The sequence below is a fragment of the Muscardinus avellanarius genome, assembly GCF_963383645.1.
Source record: "Muscardinus avellanarius genome assembly, chromosome: 7".
NCBI classification, from domain to species: Eukaryota; Metazoa; Chordata; class Mammalia; order Rodentia; family Gliridae; genus Muscardinus; species Muscardinus avellanarius.
The window spans coordinates 22,756,544-22,775,576 of NC_137793.1; the positions used below are offsets into that span (position 1 = coordinate 22,756,544).

Below are 19,033 nucleotides of genomic sequence, written 5' to 3' on the forward strand. Positions count from 1 at the left end.
GTGTTTCTCCCTCCCCCTCTTTCCTACTTTAGTAACTACTATTAAAAAGAAATGTGTCTGAGAGGGCTTTTCACTAAAGCATGGTCTCTTAAGTGAAGACCAAGACAAAATCTTGTTTCCAAGGAAAATGAAATATATTTAGACACAAGAGACAACTAAGTTAGTTTTTAGAATTGTTTTGTAATGTTCATGATGTACTTTAACAAACATATCAAAGTCAATCACTAAGTCAAACATGAGGAGGGAGGGGGAGGGAATGGGGGGGATTGGGGAAGGGCTACTGGGTGATGTGTGCATGTATGCCTCCACCATCTTATACTCTATTAAGATGTAAGACTACAATGCACCAATAAAGAGTTTAAAAAATATATCTAAGGCATCATTTGAGAAAAAATTGATTTGTCAAGAATGAAGAAAAAAAGGCAAAGACATTGGTCTAAACTGAAGAATTGATTAATTTAGAGAAGGCTAACATAATGATTATTTTGAAGAAATAGCTATTCTAGCCAGCTGGTGGTAACTCACTTATAATTCCAATATTTGGGAGGCTGCTGAGACAGGTGGGTCACAGGCATACGAACAGCCTCAGCAAGTTAGTAACACGGTCATCAACTTAGCAAGATCCTGCTTCTTTCTTTTCTTTCTTTTTCTTCTCCTTCTTCTTTTTCTCCTCTCCCTCCTTCTTCTGGCACTGGGGATTGAACCCAGGGGTATTCTACTTCTGAACTACACCCCAGCCCTATTTTTGCTTTGAAACATGGTCTCACTAGGTTGCAGGGGGGTCTCACTACTTGCTGAGATTGACTTGAACCTGTGATCCTTCTGTCTCAGCTTCCTAAGTACTAGGATTACAAATGTGTGCCACCATGCCCAGCTGCAAGACCCTGTTTCAAAATAAAATTTAAAAAAATAGGGCTGGAGGTGTGGCTCAGAAGTAGAATGCCCCTGGGCTCAATCCCTAGTGCCACAAAAAAAAGAAAGAAAAAGAAATATCTATTCTAACTTTTGCTACTGCCAACATTCAGTCAAGCCACTCAATTTCTTAATAGTAATATTCAAAAGTTTATTTTTAAAATTAAGAATGATGAATTAATGCTGAATAATACTTATAGCACAGAACAGTTGGCACATTCATCATGTGTATTGGGTATTATATTTTTAATTTTTGGTTAATTCTTTAGTTTCTTTTCCATTTAGTGTATCATGTATAACATATATGCATTGCTTTAAAGTTAAAATCAAAACTAATTTAAAAACTTTTGGTGAGTTACCAACAGATATGAATTGCTTAAAATATACAAAGTCCCGTCATTAGTTCACAGTCTATTCTGTAAAACAATATGGCCATTGACTTATTTCTGATCTTTATTAATAATAGAAGAGTTATTTTTTGTTTCTGTGCTCTGTACCTTCTATTGGAATGCTTGTAGAGCCCCTTTTTCAAGATGATACATGATTCTTAAGAGCAAGTTGATTACTTTTAATAGAATATTTATTAAAAATAGTTTCAATTGTTAAGTCTATAATTGAGGAAAAATATTATAAGAGAGCCCCCAAATGATACTGTGTTCTAACCGGATATCAAGTAAACATAGTTGTTCCTGTTAGATGTTGATGACTTGGAATCCAGACTATGATTGCCATTTGATAATGCTATCTGAATTACATGTTCTACCCCTTATAGATAAAGATGTTTTATACAAAAATAAGAATTGATTCCAATTTGCTTTTTCAGTTATAATTTAAGTTTGGGGTATATTCAGGCATGTTAATAAATTGTTAATGAGATGAAGGCTGGTTGTGAATGCTATCTATGCCCAAACAAAAGACTTTTTTTTTTCCAGTAAAACTCATCTTTCTCAGTTTATTAGCATTTGTTGTGGAATGAAATATCGACTATTTCAGAGACAAGCAAGTATTGTATCAGTTTTAGAGATGAGGAAATTAAGGTTAAGAATAGATGACTGTTGGCAATAGCTAATGAATCATAAAACAGTGTCTTGGACCTAGATCTCTTCACTACAGAGACACATAAAACTTGATACTAAGGTGCTTTCGTTTTCTTTCTAGGCTAAATAACAATGGCCTGGCTTCTTAAAAGAATATTTGAGTCATTTATTTTTATTTTAATACATCACAATATTTTATACCTAATTACATTATCTTGTACCAAAATTAATGACTGACAAATTACTGTTTGTATCTGGTAAACAGTTGAATACATGACTCTTTGGTTACTTAGAGGTGTTTAGTATAGTCAGTCCAGATGTGATGCACTTACAAAATAATCTGTGGAAAACTATCATTCCAAATTGAGAATGTTGTTCCATAAGGACAACAGAACATAAGAATTTTTCCATTTAATTCTTGTACATGTTGCTTTGTAACACTATTGAAGAAGATCAAGGACTCATAAGAACATTGGAATTGAAAAAGATCATAAAGTATGTAATCTAATAGTTTTTCACCTCACTGTGTGGGTTGGGACAGGGAAGAGTTTGGCAAGTTATCTTTCTCTTTCATGAAGTAGAGCACTCCACCTTCATCTGTTTCACATATCGCTCTTCTGGGTAAGTGCTTATGTGAGGAAAAGGTTTTACATCTTTAAACTTTTTTTCACCATTTCTGTATTTTACAGATAGCAATTTAAGGCCCAGAGAAACAAATTACCTTTCTAACGTGATTTCACTTGCCAGCCTATAATATTCAGTGATAAAGTTTATTCATTTCTTCCACCAACGTTTACTATTTACTATATTCCAGTCACTATTCTTAGTACTCATAGATTGATGGGAGACAGATGGATGAACAAATAATTGATAGCACTGATGGAAAAGGATATTTATGAAGTGCCCTAAGAAGACAAAAATCCCATGAGAAATGACATTTGAACTAGTCTTCTAGGTGGAGATGGGTTTGCCAAGTTGAAAAGGAGAGGATGGTTGTTTCCAGGTGAGGTAAAGCAGGCACCTATCCATGGAGGTGAGAGAGCATGAGGTGGTCAGCCGCATCCGAGGATTTGGTGGGGACATCTGGAAATGCAGTGGCAGTGCAGGGAAGGCTATGGCTGCAGTTGGAAAGGCTAGATTAAGAAGAGTGCACTACTGCAAGGAAAGAAAGCTTTACTTTGTAGAACAGAGGGACACAAGACTTATAATTAGATAAGAAAAGTGATCATTGGCATATTCTGATGGCAGTAGCCTTGTCCTAGAGGGGAAAAAAATATGAACTCCAAGTTCCCCTCTAGCCACCTCACCTCTCCCACACACACACACTTCTGGTTCTGCAAAAGGTCTCCTCATCTCCTCTCCCAATGGGAGTAAGTGTCCATTAGGTCCTCTTGTTTAGTTAAAGGTGTCTTGTCCCATACAGTGTCTGCCTGCCACAATAGAACATAGATTAGATTTGGAAGACCTTTTAAAACTGCATGTTTGACCCATTGTGTAATCACTTTCTGTGTTTGGCTTCACTTGAAATGACATTATGACTTACTGTGAGACAGGATAATTTGTAGTTTCTTTTGTCATCATCTTCTTTGGATGTCACAGACCATGCAGTGCTCTGCATTAGTTCAGAGAAACTGAGAATGGGAAGGACACATGGTTTTTATATTATTTCTCTTGAGTATTCTTACATGTGATGTATTTTAGCTCCAGGCGTAAAGATGTATGGAGAAGCAGGCTGTTGGGAGAGCATTTTATGTTTCACTTGGCTGTTCTGTGACTAAATACAGCATTAAATGATTTGTGTGGTACTTGCATGATATTAAATCAAAAAGGCTATTGTTTTGTCAAAAAATGCTTTAACATATACTATGAAGACTAGACATTAACTACCAGGGTTTCTCTTTGTGTAGAAAAGTCAAAGTAGATTTCTCACCTTGAATTATTTTAGTTAGTAACCTTAACAATGTCCCCAAGAAGTCTAAGGCTTTCTTTCTCGTCAGAAGCCCCAAACATGTGCTCTTTGGGGGCCACTTTTTATGACATTGTGTTCTGGGCTCTACCAGCATTCTGGATACACCAGCATTTTACCACTCCCATCGCCAGAGCCTGTGTTATCTCATATGCCACCCATGCTGTAAAATAAAAGCATTATTTCACTCTTCTGAGCAGGAGTCATATATCTTTTTTGACACAACACAGAAGATGAGCGTAAACTTTTCTTTGGTGTAAATTTCTAACAATGATTCATATTTTGGAACCCTAAAAAGAGTTGACTTGCCCTGATTCTCTCCAGGGCTCTTCTGTTGCCTGGCCTTCTGTATTCTTCTTGGCAGCCCTTGTAAGGATAGCTGAATGTTTTGATACTAGCAAAAATAAAGAAATGCCTTTTTATCACAACAATAAAGATTGCACAATAAGCAATAGCCAATTACCACAGTTTCAAGAAGTCTCATACTCAAAGTTGCTCATAACAGCAATAAAATTGTAGATTGGAATAGACCCCAAAGTACATGTCATATCTGTTCTCCTGAAAGCCACATAATGGGCTCTATGCATCATTTCTACGAAATAGTGTTTCCATGAGGTTGTATAGTACCTTGCCTCTCCTTTAACCAAAAAAAAAAAGGAAAAACCACAATTACTTTAATTATTTAATTAGTAAAGTGGGTTTTTAGGTACCCAATGGGTACCATTTTGGAGGAAATCCTCTATTGTGTGTAATAGGTCCCAGGAGGAAGAATAACATTTATTAGTCGCCTATAATAAGCAGTGACAAACATTTTGTATTAATTTTTCCTATTTCTTGCAACAGTCCCATGAAATTCTACCTCAAACATTGGTAAAGGAATGTCCCTAAGATTTTTGTTCTCTCCCTTGGGCACTGAGGATAAATAAGAATATAATTGAGCTGATAAATAAGGATAAAGACTAAATTTATATAATATGCATAAAAGAGTTCAAGTAATAAAAAGCAATATGCCCAAGATTCAAGACATACTGTAAACTAGATGAGGCTTTCTTTTATACAAAGAACAAAAGAAAAAATAGAATTATCAACAAAAGGAATATAATTGCATAGCATGTATATGCCAGTATTTTATGTTAGGTGTGTGCTTTTCACATATGAACCGTCAAGGAGAGGTAGGTACTCTTTTCCTCATTTCACAAAGGGAAACCTCAAGGCCAGCCTGGTTTCATAACTTTCTCAGGCACGGGGATTAAACTCAGGTTTTGCATGTAACATCCTCCAACAACAAAAATAAGTTTGTGAAATGTATTTTTTTTCTAAGAGAGAGTCAGTATTTTGAGTCAGATTCACAAAAAAGTTTATAACCCTCCCCCCAAAAAAGGTAAGAACTTGTATGTTTTGCTGCCTTAAAAGAAAAAATACATCTAGGCATGGTGGTATATACCTATTATCCCAGTACTTGGAAGGCTGACAGGAAGATCACACATTCAAGGTTAGCAAGGGAGAGTGGAACTAGGGGTGTTTCTCAGAGGTGTAACACCCTGGGTTTAATCCCCAGTACCCTCCCCACTAAAAAAAGAAGTACAAGCTGGGGATATTGGAACTATGTGAACCTTGTTCTGTATTCCCCTTTCATTTTTTTTTTTTTTAATGAGGGTGTAATAGCAAGTTAAAATAGGAGATACATAGCTGGGCATGGTGGTACACACTTGTAATCCCAGTAATTAGCTTCTGCTACTAAGTGAGGGCCTCCACAACTTGTTGAGGCACTCCACAATTTAGTGAAATATTGTTTCAAAATTAAGAATAAAAAAATAGGCACCGGGCATGGTGGCACACGCTTGTAATCCCCGTGCTTGGGAGGCGGACAGGAGAATCGTGCTGGTTCGGAGCCAGCTTTGCTGGCTTAAGAGACCCTGTTTCCAAATAAAAATATAAAAATAGGTCTGGGAGTGTAGCCCGGAGGTAGAAGGGCTTCCAGGAACCCCAGTACCACCAAAAAATAAAAAATAAGGCTAAAGATGCAGCTTGGAAGGTTAGAATGCCTCTGGGTTCAACCTCCAGTTCCAGAAAAAAAAGGGCGGGGGATGCTTCTTTCTTTCTTTTTGTGGTACTGGGGATTGAACCCAGGGCCATTCTACCTTTGAGCTACACTCCCAGCCCTGTTTTATTCTTTATTTTGAAAAAGAGTTTCACTAAGCTGTGGAGGGTCTCACCAAGTAGCTGAGGCTGGACACAAACCTGTGATCCTCCTGTTTTAGCCTCCCAAGTACTGGGATTACAAGCATGTTCCACCACACTGGCTAGAGATACATAATTCAATAAATATTTGCTATTATTTTGATTGTCTAAGAAAAACATGGAATAAGTGAAACTGTGGCATACTCTTCTAAGCAGCTAAGAAAATAAAAATTTTAACCTTATATAAACTAGGAGAGGTTAGAAATGTGGTGGCCCTAGCTGCTACATTCTACGTTCTAAGTAGTAGTTCTGTAGTTATCTGTGTGGCATTATTAGATCATTGGTATCTTAGTAAATAAATAACTTTATAGTCAAAACTTCAGTATGTGGAAAAGCTCATTTAAAAATTGTAAACTTTTGATAAAAATATGAAACCATGTCTGAGGCTACCAGACATTTGTTGTAAGTAGGTTTATAATTTAATCCTATCTACTAGTGATGTATTTGCATATACCTCTTTTAGAGCATTTTATGATCATATGTAAAAGTAATTGGTTAAGAATGTGGTCTTTGTAATTACTCTGATGTGGGTTCAAATCACTGCTCTGACATGTATGGACTTTAGGACTTAATAGATCCCTGATTTCTCTGAGCCCCAATTTCTTTAATGATAAAATTATAATATTGTTTACCTGCTTCATAAAATTACCATATTCATTAAGTGAAATATGGTATGCAAAGTACTTAGCATGAGACTTCCACCCAGTAAGCACTCATAAACAAGAGCTGCTCACATCATCCTCATCACTGCCATTCACCCCACTCCCTGGATCTTTAGTACACACAAGTGAAGTGGCCAAAGTAAAGGAGTTAACCAAGAGGCTGATTGCCAGTAAGTAACCCTAAGCATGGGTTCTGTAGCTTCAGGTTACAAGCTGTCTCACCTTACATTCTAATTTCCCCATTTCTGTAAAATCTCCTTACTATCCTGGCCACTCTACAAGGTCTCTTTCCTAGTTTGATATTTACCAACACCTGCTCTCAGCATCTCTAATCCCCTTTGAATATATTCTGGATCTTTCACACTACTCTTATATATTGAAGTTTGAGATATGCTTACTTTTTCAAGTTTTTATTAAAGTGCCAAGTATTTCTGTACGTATATGCTTTTCCCAAATAAATCCATACCATACCAACAAAAAATCTGATCACATGTCTCTCATCACATTCTCGCATCACATGACTGCTAAATGTATTCTTTTAACATCTATATAAGCCCCTACCTTAGCTTGTTCAGAAGCAAAACAAAATTTGGGTCTTATAAGAAATAATAACATGTACTTTGTTTCTGCATGTGGTTAAAAAAAAAAAAAAACAACACCGTGATTACTTCCTTTCTTTTTCTAGAGGCTAGTTTTTAGCAATTTATTTTATTATGCTTGAGTAATATAGAGAATGATCTGCAGACATAGCTTAAGCTTAAGTTAGTTTACATCTGTCTATATTAATGTGTTCCATGAGCTAGGCTTTAATATCCTTTTATTGGGCTTTTTAAAAAATAATTACCTTAAATTTGAGGAGTGTGTCTTAATTTTAAGAAAAGATAAATGTTTCTACATCTCTGAGATAGTGAGAGAACCCTTCAAAGGAGAGAAAATACTTTTCTAAAACAACAGCAATCTCTTTTTTCAGCAAGCTGTTGATTTCCAGATTGTTAGTCTTTATCCTCTGTGTCAATGGAGTATCACAGGAGCACCAGTGAGCAGATGTGGGGAAAAGGGGAGGCAAACCGGTGTGGAAGCAGGAACCAGCAGCTTGGCAAACTGGCAAAAGCTTCTGTTTTGCTAAGCACCTGCTTTTCTGTATTCAGGCTGTCTGGACCATCTGCTTTTATATTCTTCTTATCTACCATCAGCCATTTTGAAGTTTTAAAAAGCTTTACAAGTATTTGGGAATTTTTCACAATAAGGAAGGAATCCATACCACTCTGAAAACCATGTGCTTTGGGGTATTCTCATATAGTCCTTGAGGGCATAGTTAGTTTTTAATTTAGGTGCAGTGTGTTTTATGTTATGCAATTAAAATGTTCTTCTTCCTTCCCAATTACTTATTCTCAGATATCAGTTTTTAAATTGCCTAAGTAGATATGTGGCCATAGCATAATAACATTAACAACAAACACATAGTGATGGAATGTAAATGATGGTGTACATGTCCCTTCTCATTAAAAAAAGGGGGGGGGGAGCATTGCACAATTAATGAAAGTTCCTAATTCTTTATAAGTGTGCTTATTTTCTATGTATGTATCTTTTCTTCATAGTTAAAAAGCACCTATTGGGAGCTGGGCATAATGGCACACACCTGTAATCTCAGCACTTGGGAAGCTGAGACAAAAGGATTGCAGGTTTGAAACCGGCCTTTGCAACTTAGCAAGGCCCTCAATAACTTAGCAAGACCCTGTTTCTTTTTTTTTGTTTGTTTGTGTGTGTGTGTGTGGGGGGGTACTTGGGGTGGAACCCAGAGGCTTTCTACCTCCAGGCTATACTCCCACCCTATTTTATATTTTGAAACAGGGTGTACTTGGGGTGGAACCCAGAGGCTTTCTACCTCCAGGCTATACTCCCACCCCTATTTTATATTTTATTTTGAAACAGGGTCTCAGTAAGTTGCTGAAAGCCTCACTAAGTAGCTGAAGCTGGCCTCAAACCTGCGCGATCCTCCTGTCTCAGCCTCCCAAGTGCGGGGATTACAAGCATGCGCCACCACGCCTGGCTCGACCCTGTTTCAAAATGAATAAAATAAGGCTGTGTATCTATCTTAGAGGTAGAATGCTAGGTTGAATCTCCAGTACAAAAAAGAAAAGTTCCTATTGGGATCAGGGAACAGATATTGTGCTGGTTCAGCTTTTTGTCCATATTAATCTCTACAGCCTTGTGTGGTGGGTATTATTGTTAGCTCATCGATGATGAAACAGATTCTCAAAAAAATTAAGAAAAAACTTAGGGTAACATTTGAGATTGGGGACTTGAACATTTTTTACTGGCTCTTACTGCTTTTCAAAAATGTTTTATCAAAAAGATGATTTAGTTTGTGATGCTAATCACATCAGGGAGAAATGCTAATCAGAATTTTATATATATATAAAATATATATAATGAAATAATATATTTGTATATATACACAAGTACATTTACTTATAATTACAAATACATTTACTTGCCTGCTATGTGCAAACAGGACACAATAATTAACTAGAGGGAGATAGTCCTGCCATCATAGACTGATAACACACAGGCAACAGGTAATTACTGTTAATTCTGATGAGACCATGATTTATGTACACAACACTGGGAATACATAGAAAGCCAGCTGATGAAATCTCGGTGAAGTGAGAAGTTTCAGGGTGCTTGAAGTTTCCTTTAGTGGCCTTTGCTTTTCTATAGTATATAAACATGTAGCTGACTACATATTTTCTCTCTTCTAAGAAAGATAATTAGGAAAACTAATTCATGCTCTCTGTCCATCTCAGTTGACACCAAGGACCACCTATTGCTACCACTCTGCCAGAGAGAGATGTTAAATACAACTCAAGGATATTTTCCATATATTGAATGAATGAAACAGTACCCAATAGAAAGTTTAATTTGGATTTACTAGAATGAGCATAAGTGGATACATATCTAGGAAGCAGCATTGTCAAATAGCAAAAGCTGTAAATAGGAGGTTGCAGAAACCTCGTATTTTACTGTGTAGCATTTGATTTTTCCCATCTAAAATATGAAGTTAATGCTATCTGGTCATACCTACATTGATTCCACTTTCTTAGTGATCTGAGAGAGAATATAATGAATGACATTCTCTCAGCTAAGGGGTAATTAAAAGTTAAAACAAAATGTTATGAATGAGATTATAGGAGAAAGAAGGGCACCATAGAGAAAGTAAATGTTATTTTTCTTTGTTGCTAATTGTGAATATTATCATTTAAAATAAACTATGAAATATGAGCATTTAATATTAAGAGGCAAATATAAGTTAGAAAATATGCTAGTTTCCTACATAATATAGATATATTATAGAATGCTATTATTTATAATAATGATTTTCCTCAAAATAATCTATGCAGATAAAATAAATTTATCTTATTGCACTCTCCTAAAAAGATATCTCTCAGTTCCTAATTATCAACCATAATAATTAAGCAGATTTCAAAAGAGTAAGTAGCAGGAAAAGGAGATCTGAATAGAGAAACGGAGTGCTACAAAATATAATTTTTTTATCCTTTCATATGGTGGATTGTCCTCTTGTAAAGGTGAAGTGGAAAAAAAGGTTGGTTGTGCTTTGAAAATTGAAACATTGTTCATCATGCATAATTGAACAAATTTGAAATCTGTAGGTATGAAACAAACAAAAAGGCCACAGCTATGATGGCTATTACAGGAAATGGAGGAAATTAATAATAAAAGGCAATGCATTACCTCATAAATATATTCTTGTCGTGAGATTAGAGGATGAAAGCATTTAAGCAAATGCCCTGATTAATTTAACAATTTAATCCTGGAATTGGAGTACAGACATCTCAGAATTCATTGTACATAGACAAGAAAGACAAAGCATCTTAGTTTTACAATGTAAGATTTTAAAGCAGTTCTTATAAATATATGAAAATGATATTTTAAAAGATTATATCTGAGCTGAGCAAAACACGTTTGAAGGAAATACTTCTTTTCTAATAGTTTCTAAATCTTTCTAAAAGTGTAATATATATTAAGGAACAGAATTGGGGCATTTTGCCTAGCATCCAGTAATCTCGCCTTTTATAATTTGTTTTAAATAACTGCTAGGAGCTAAGATTTTCTAAAGACTTCATGGTACTAGGAACATAAATTAGGGGAAAAAAGTGTTAGTTCTCAGTAATTGAGTAAAGTTTAAATGAATCCTGATTAGAAATCCTTAAATACATTTTAGTACATAAAATAATTTATCAAAACATTTTTATTTATTTTTTGAAGATTTAAAGAAGTTTATTAGAAAAATAGAAATACAGAAAATAGAAATACAGCCCCATGCCAAAATGACATGAGGGGGTGACTCGAAATGAATACACCCTCAAAACATTTTTAAGTAAATTTTGGAGAATGTTTAGAAAGTTTAAATAACAAGAATAGTTCTCTTGAACAGTATTTATGTCATGTGAACATTTGTGGACCACTTTATTATTTTTGTTATCGGCTATTTGGTAAAAGTTCACAATTTGCCAAAATAGGACATAAATATAGACATTTCATGTGATGTACCATGTAAATGTAAACCTTTGTAGTTACATGTTTTTGTAGCAAGAGAATTGTTTTAAAAGGCATGTAATTTATTAGCTATCGGTAGCTTCTTTATTGCCTTGCCGCGCTGCAGTAATAAATAAAAGAAAGTGAACTGATTTTACAAATGGCACACAAGGTGCACATTTTGTGGGGAAAAAGTCTTTTTTTAAAGAATTGGCATTAAATCCTTTTTTTGTGATGACAAAGAGGCTAAGAGTGCAAACTGTATTTTCTGTTTATCGAAAACAGTCTTTTTTTCTCCGGGGCATTTTTTCCTATGATCATCAAGGGATTTCAAAAGCAATAAAGTGTGGAATCATTGTTCGACTTGAACAGTATTAAAACTTAGGTTTTAATTTCAGTGAAGTAATAAGATTTGAACCTGTCTCACATTACAGCACTGTAAGGCATTTAGCAATTGTATTTTAAAGGAGGTTTTTAAAATGCAGCTCACTTGTAAGCTAACTGTCTGTCAGTAATTAATAGTTTATCTTCAATATAGGCTGTTTTGATCAGACCAAGAAATATCTGGGTTTTTAGTAACACATTATCATGATTGTGAGTCTTTATTTCTAACTAGTCTAAATGTCTAATAATTTTCTGTTTGTTTCATGGGCTGCTTAAAAGGAAAAAGGATGACATTTAAAGCTACAGTGTATCTTTCAGCTTTTAGAAATATGAAGGTACATGTGCATGTATATTTTAGTAAGTTTACATCCAGCAAGATTGTATGTCATTGACTCGTTCATTAACCAAGTATTTTATTCCTCAATATCATTTTCTAGTTTTTAGACATCACATTTGTATATGTAAAAAATATTGCCAGATAAGTTAGTATATGTAAAGCTAAACCCAAGCTGACAATCCAGATCTTCTGTACTTGATGCTGAAACTTATCTTTATGTCTCAAAAAAGGCTTTAAAATATGAGCATTTCTATTACATCAGTGTGGCAACATACTTGCTGATGAAAGATTGTACTTACCATTTTGAATTGCTATTGAAAATAATTGCCTCTACAAAAGAAAACATCTGTATGATAGCACATGGTTAAAGCTGCCATCAATTTTTAACATTTGAGGGTTGAGCTATGACCTTTTATGATGACTCTGAACAGTAACTGCCTCCATTAGCCATAAGTTTTGTTTCTTTATTTTAGTAGATGGCCTAGACTGTAAATATTAGAGAATCTAAAATAAATCAACATATTATCCTAAGGATACAAAATGTAAGAGCTATTTGTGGTTGGGAACCTTTGACAGATAGTTTGGATGAAGCAGATGATTGCCTGCCTAGCGTATCTGGTCTCCATTGCTATGCCTGCAGGCAGTTTAGTGCTATGGTTGTATATTGATGTCAGGGTTAGTACTGAGTGGCTAGCAGTGACAGATGTCTATAATTACAGGCAATGCTTCCAGTATTTCTGAAAAGCCGGCCTATATTGAACAATTATCTTATTTCTGCCTTGCCAAAGAGCATGTTCCAATTGCTAGTATTAGCAATGGTGAATATAGCGCTTCATCTACTGCCTTGGGACAAATGTGGGAAAAGCACTTGGATATAAAACATAAATGCAAAATATTTTTTAACATTTTAAGTTAGTTAAGTTCAGTGTTTTCCTAATTTTTATTTTCCCATAATGTTTTTATTGAAGGAGTCTTGAAATATAAAAGCACATTTGGCATACGTACTGAGGTTTTGTTTTCCCCTAGGCCTGCATGGCTCCCCAGCACCAGTGTCCCTTGCTGTACTGAATAGATGTGTTTAAGTTGGCTTTAAAACAAGTTTCTTCAATGTGAATTATATTTTCTGATTGACTCCCAGTACAAAATTAGAAATTCATTTCCATGGGAAATTTCTCACACCCAGTGTTTAAGTTGGAAACTTTTAATGACGAAAAATATAAAATGATAGAAAATACTAAAAGCTCCAAACACCTTAGTACAGTATACTGGTGGCTTTACATTCACTGAGAATTGCAGTTCTTAAGGTGTTTTTTTGTTTTGTTTTGTTTTTTTGTTTTGTATTTTATTTAAGCCTGCCTGCCCCCTTTTTAGCCTTTTGGCCACTTACTATAATTTTCTGTCTCCAATTTTTTATAGCCACTTTCATGTTCACTTGGCCCACTTTACTCTCTCATAAGAAATTGTTTCATGCTTAATTGGTACAGGTACAACTATCCTTTCTAAAGGATAGTTTCGTTTATGACACATGGACACATGGCCTGTAATGTCAACCTGCCAGGAAGTATAGGGGCCCAGCACCTGATACACTTCAACTTTCTTCAAGTTTAAGGCATTTGGGTATTAAGACATTATCTAGATCTATGAGTGACACAAGTTTCAGATTCTGTTCTCAGGTAATAGAGAAAGAAAAATGCCTGGAAAACATTTGAGAATACAATTTATTAATCTGTATTGGGTTTCTACTTTTTGCTTAACCACTTTACCCAGTTAGTCATTAGTTTTTCTCATTTAGTGTTTTCAGCAGCCTTTTATTTAGTACATGTTATCTTCAATATACAGACTACCGAGTAGAATTTCAGAAAAACTTGTCCAGTGGCTTCAACCCAGTTGCTTCCCACTCTATCACATTGCCTATATGTGCGTTTAGCCGTAATTTCAGTCATGGTCAGTTTCATAGTGTGATGACTGAAAAGACCTGTATTATAAGTTTCATCCCCATCTTGGCTGTTATTTTTCAAGGAAAAATCTTATTTCTACAACCACAGATTAGTTCTGGCCAGCCTGCAATCACGGTAGAACTAAGCTAGATTCTAGATATTTTATATAATTTAATCATAGGGTAAGTGATTCAGAGCCCATAGTCTAATGTCGGAGATCAGTAATATATTTATATATGAAAAGTAATCCATTTCTATTCTTACTGTGAAAGATACCCCTTGGGGGCCCATCACAAAAAATCTTTTAATAATTTTAAACTGTGATGATGGTATTCTGTAACCCCTTGTCTGTGTGTATTAATTTAGTAGAAAGAGAGAGGAGGGAGGAGGGACTCCGAGAATTTAATTGATTCATTGGTCGGCATTGAAAAGATTGATAATTTATTGAACTGTAAATCATCTTCTTACCCAGTGATTCGAAAACTTACCTTGGAAATATAAAGCAGAAACTTACTGTGAGATCTAGGGATTCTAAATTAGAAACTTAGGTAATACAAGATGATCCCTTAGTATAAACATCATCAGCTACCACAGACCATTCAGCCTTCCTTTTTGTTTTCCCATTACTTTTTCTTCTCCTCCTTCTGTTTCTCTATAAAACTCAACTAGCCGGGCATGGTGGCACATGCTTGTAATCCCAGCATTTGGGAGCCTGAGACATTAGGGTCGCAGTTCAAGGCCAGCCTCAGCTACTTAGTGAGGCCCTTTGCAACTAAATGAGACCCTATCTCACATAATAAAAAATCAGGTTGGGGGTGTGACTGGGCTTCATCCCCAGTACTGCAAAAAAAAAAAAAAAAAAAAACACAAAACCTAGACCCATATTGTAAGATTAGGAGTTATTCTATGTTTCATTCAGGCTCTTTGTGCTCTAGCCATTCTTTAACTAAAACTATTCCGATACTAGTTTAGAACATACATCTATTTTTCAGCATCTAATCTGGGTAAAGTACAAAGAAAAGAGACCATCACCTTGGTACATGTCAATAGGAACAATAACTAACACTTATAGAAATTTTACTATGTGTCAGGGCTGTTCTCAGTACTGTACATGAGTTAACTACTTTAATCTTCTCAAAAATCCCATAAGTCCTACTATAATCTTCATTTGCAGCTTAGGAAACTAAGTTTTAAAAGATAAGCAATTTATTCTGAGTCACTCGTGAGTGACAAAATCCCACTAGTCTTGAACTTTTGAATGTATTTCCAACCACCTCACTAGATTATCTCCTTAGTAGTATCTCCTTAGTAGTTATATTATTTTTTTTATTTCTCTCTTCTTTCTATTATACAAATAAAGAAATAGAAGCTCCGTGAAACTAACAATTTAGGGTTGTAAAATTAATTCATTAAGTAAAAGTACTTATAGGAATGATTGTTATCATTCCAAACCTCATTTGCATTACACTACATCCCTCCAAACATTTCCTCAATAAATTTGCTCATTTCTGGCTTCTTGATGAGGAAAGAATATGCCTTCTGAGCAGTTTCGTATGGTCTTGATCCATCAGTTGGACTTCTACATACATTTAAGCTATTTTTCAACATAGCATTTTAGGAGACAGGAGTTAGCCTTTAGCTGCAATTATTGCCTGTTCTGAGTTAAAACCAGATCTAAGTATTTGGAGGAGTTAACAGGCCATCAAAAGGTGAATACCGATCCATTGCATTTGGGGTAAGTGTAAAGTTTTCATTCTTAGGAGGAAGATATAATGTTGTTTGGGATATAGGAAATGGGATGTGGTTTCAAAGAAGCAATAAGGAAGCAGAAATAGAATTATGTTAATAGAAAACACATATGAATAAGATAAAGTTGTCTAAAGTAAAGATGGAGACTTGGTAATCCTGTGACTATAATTCAGAGTGCATTTCAGAGGGTTTGGATGGGGAGGTGTATAGAAGAATTAGGTTAAGTGGCAGAAACACAGTATGATTTACTTACCTTCTGAATGACTGCAGAAATGAGTTTACTTATTAAAGATATGCTTTTGCCTATCAGGAGGTGACTTGGGCCTACTTAAATCATTACTCCAGCTGCTATACTTATGTTATGAAAACACCAACAGGAGTAAGGAATTATTTAAAAAAAAAAAAAAACAGTCCTGTCAGCTGGGCGTGGTGGCGCACACTTGTAATCCCAGTACCTGAGAGGCTGAGACAGGAGGATCACAGCTTCACACACAGCCTCAGCTACTTAGTGAGGCCCACCACAGCTTAGTGAAACACTGTTTGAAAATAAAGAGTAAAGAATAGGTCTCAGAGTATAGCTCAGAGTTAGAATGCTCCTGGGTTCGGTCCCTACTACTGAGAAAAAAAGTCCTGTCAAATATTATATATAATTTGTTCTTTTTTTAGGACTAGGCTTTAGTAATTGTTTTCTTGAATTACTTCATTGATGCAAACCCATTGTAATCCATATAGCTAACGTCCTGAGTATATATTAAATGACAGCCAAAAAGATCCTGAGCCACTTTCTCTTTGTTTTTAAAATTGAGAAGGCTTTCTGCTCTTCTCTTATCCTTAGCTCCTGGTGGCAGGTCTTTAAATTCTGTGCTTTTTAGGTTGTACACCTGAGGAGCGATGTGTCCAGAGTTCCAGAGAAGTCTTGGAAAATAGTTAAGGTGAGTTGAGTGCTAGTTATGATGGTAGATCACCAATCTTTATGCTTACCTCACTACAACCATGGATTCTTTTTATGAAAACAGGCACGTGCACACAGGAATAAATATAGGGGTGTGTTGTCTTGGTTCTTACTTTTATCATGTACAGTATAATTTTATGTTTTATGTATATGCTTTATGGCCAAATGTTCAATTATCAGCTCGTACATAGTATTAACTGCAAAGAGTGTATTTAGTGTGATTACGTTGTGTGAACATAGCCTAGGTTTCCTTTTGTGTGTGTGAGGATGGGTACTGGAGAGTTCAACCCAGGGGTACACTGGGAGCTACACTCCCAGCCCTATTTTATTCTTTATTTTGAAACAGGGTCTTACTAAGTTTTAGAGGGCCTCACTAAGTTGCTGAGGCTGGCTTTGAACCTGCTATCCTCCTGTCTCAGCCTCCCCAGTACTGGGATTACAATCATATATACCACCACACCCAGCTTAGGTTTTTTGATTAAAATATTTCTGAGTGGCCAGTTCTAACTAGTTACTCTTAACTGAAAAGGAAAGTTTTATTTAGCTTTATTGAATGGCATCTGCTTTGATGCTGTTTAGAACACATGTAATCTCTGTACCAGAATATATGTTACTGGCTGATACCTTTAAGAGGTATGGGGGATTAGAGTGAACAAAATATTTTATTTCTCATTTCCCCACCTTTGCCATCATCTTCTCACAAACCTTATTTAGCATTAGCTGTTTTGCTCTAAAATCTAAGCATGGCATCTTGTAAATTGGCTATTACAAATAATTATAAATATTTCTGTAAAAGCCTGAAATGTTCTTCAAACCATGGTCTCAAAACTGTCTACCAAATTCAAGCCTTCCCCAATAGTTTTATGTCATAGATATGGCTATATGGCTGGCTTCTTTTTGAATGGGCTTGGGGAGGTTTTACACACACACACACACACACACACTCTTTCTCTCTCTCTCTCTCTCTCTCTCTCTCTCTCTCTCTCTCTCACACTCTCTCTCTCTCTCTCTCTCTCTCTCTCCCTCTCCCTCTCCCTCTCCCTCTCCCTCCCTCCCTCCCCCCCTCCCTCTCTCTGGGCTTCATCATGGTTTTATCCACTTTAGAAGACTAGTTTAACAGAAGCTCGGCCCCAACCATGGAGTGAATTGGCAGCCACAGGAGCAAAGCTGTGTCAGGACAAATGTACACTCTTCATCTTCTCTGGTTGGCTTTCAGCTGGTGGCACTGCAGGAGTTTTTCTATGGGCTGGGTATCCTGTGACCAATAACTGGTGCACTCGACCCGGGTCCCTCTTGGCTAGTGAAGGCCTGTCGGGAGACATTAAGTTCATGCTGGTGAAGATTCTTGGTCAGTGGCTCCCTGAAGGAAAATGGGGCAAACAGCCAGCTTCTGTTGAACAGGTGGTAGTTAGACCTTAGATCTGGCCAGGGGTGGGAGAAAAACAATCTCTCCAAAATTACCAGTAAGTCTTGCTGGTTTTCACATACACCTATACTTCTCTTTCTAATAAATGATTGTTTAGATTATAATCTAGAAATATTGCTCGCAGCATCTGGAGCCTTCAAACTTTTTCACCTTCCTTAGCAGTCTGGATTTGGGCCCAAGTCAGGAATGGAAACCCCACTGGGGTGCAAGCAAAAGAGGAAGCATGTTCTTAGCCATGCATCAGTGGAGGCCCCTACTGGGAGAGGGGATTATCACAGGCAGCAGGCAGCCCTGCACCCCAGCCTGCTGAGCTCCTGCTTTGTGCCATAGGATGTGGAGCGAAGGAAATGTGAGGCCAAGGTGGTCGCTCCAAGTTTTCTCATACAATAGCTTATTCAAGCAGATCGGGAATGCCTCTTAAGAGATTTGTTAGGTGCATGTCCCCTCAGCAAGATGGCCACCACAGATGGTGGGTTCAGATATTCTAATTGAAATGAAAACTCAGCATTCATGTTTATTTTATATTTCTATAGCTGGCTTCCTTTATCAGATGCCATTCTGTATTCCACTGAGCAAGGCAAGCAGCTTCCTTGCTGATTGGTTTTACTACTTTGGCTTCTGAAATAAATTATGGTTTTAAAAATAAAATTGTGGCAAAAGATTTTTCTGCCTAATTTTAGTTCTGTATTTAATCATGTTCTGGTAAATAGTATGGAAAAATTGGCCAAGATTAATATGAACCTATTCAATATCACTCAGTTTGTGTAGTTAATATGCAGAATTGATGTTTGCACCATTGATTCTCTTGATGTGGTGATCAGTTAATTGTGATGTTTGTGTTTTATTCTGCTTCAGATGTTATGAAAGGGCTCG

The 19,033-nt window shown here is 36.2% G+C and overlaps 1 protein-coding gene across 1 annotated transcript in view; it reads left to right on the forward strand.

Moving 5' to 3' along the window:
- Nucleotides 1-19,033, forward strand: part of RANBP17 (RAN binding protein 17) — a gene marked incomplete at both ends in the record, with an annotated part of 325,987 nt that overhangs the window by 168,024 nt on the left and 138,930 nt on the right. Inside the window, one exon of the mRNA XM_080698633.1 lies at nucleotides 16,655-16,714. Coding sequence (XP_080554759.1) covers nucleotides 16,655-16,714 — 60 coding nt within the window. The remainder of the gene's footprint in view (nucleotides 1-16,654; nucleotides 16,715-19,033) is intronic.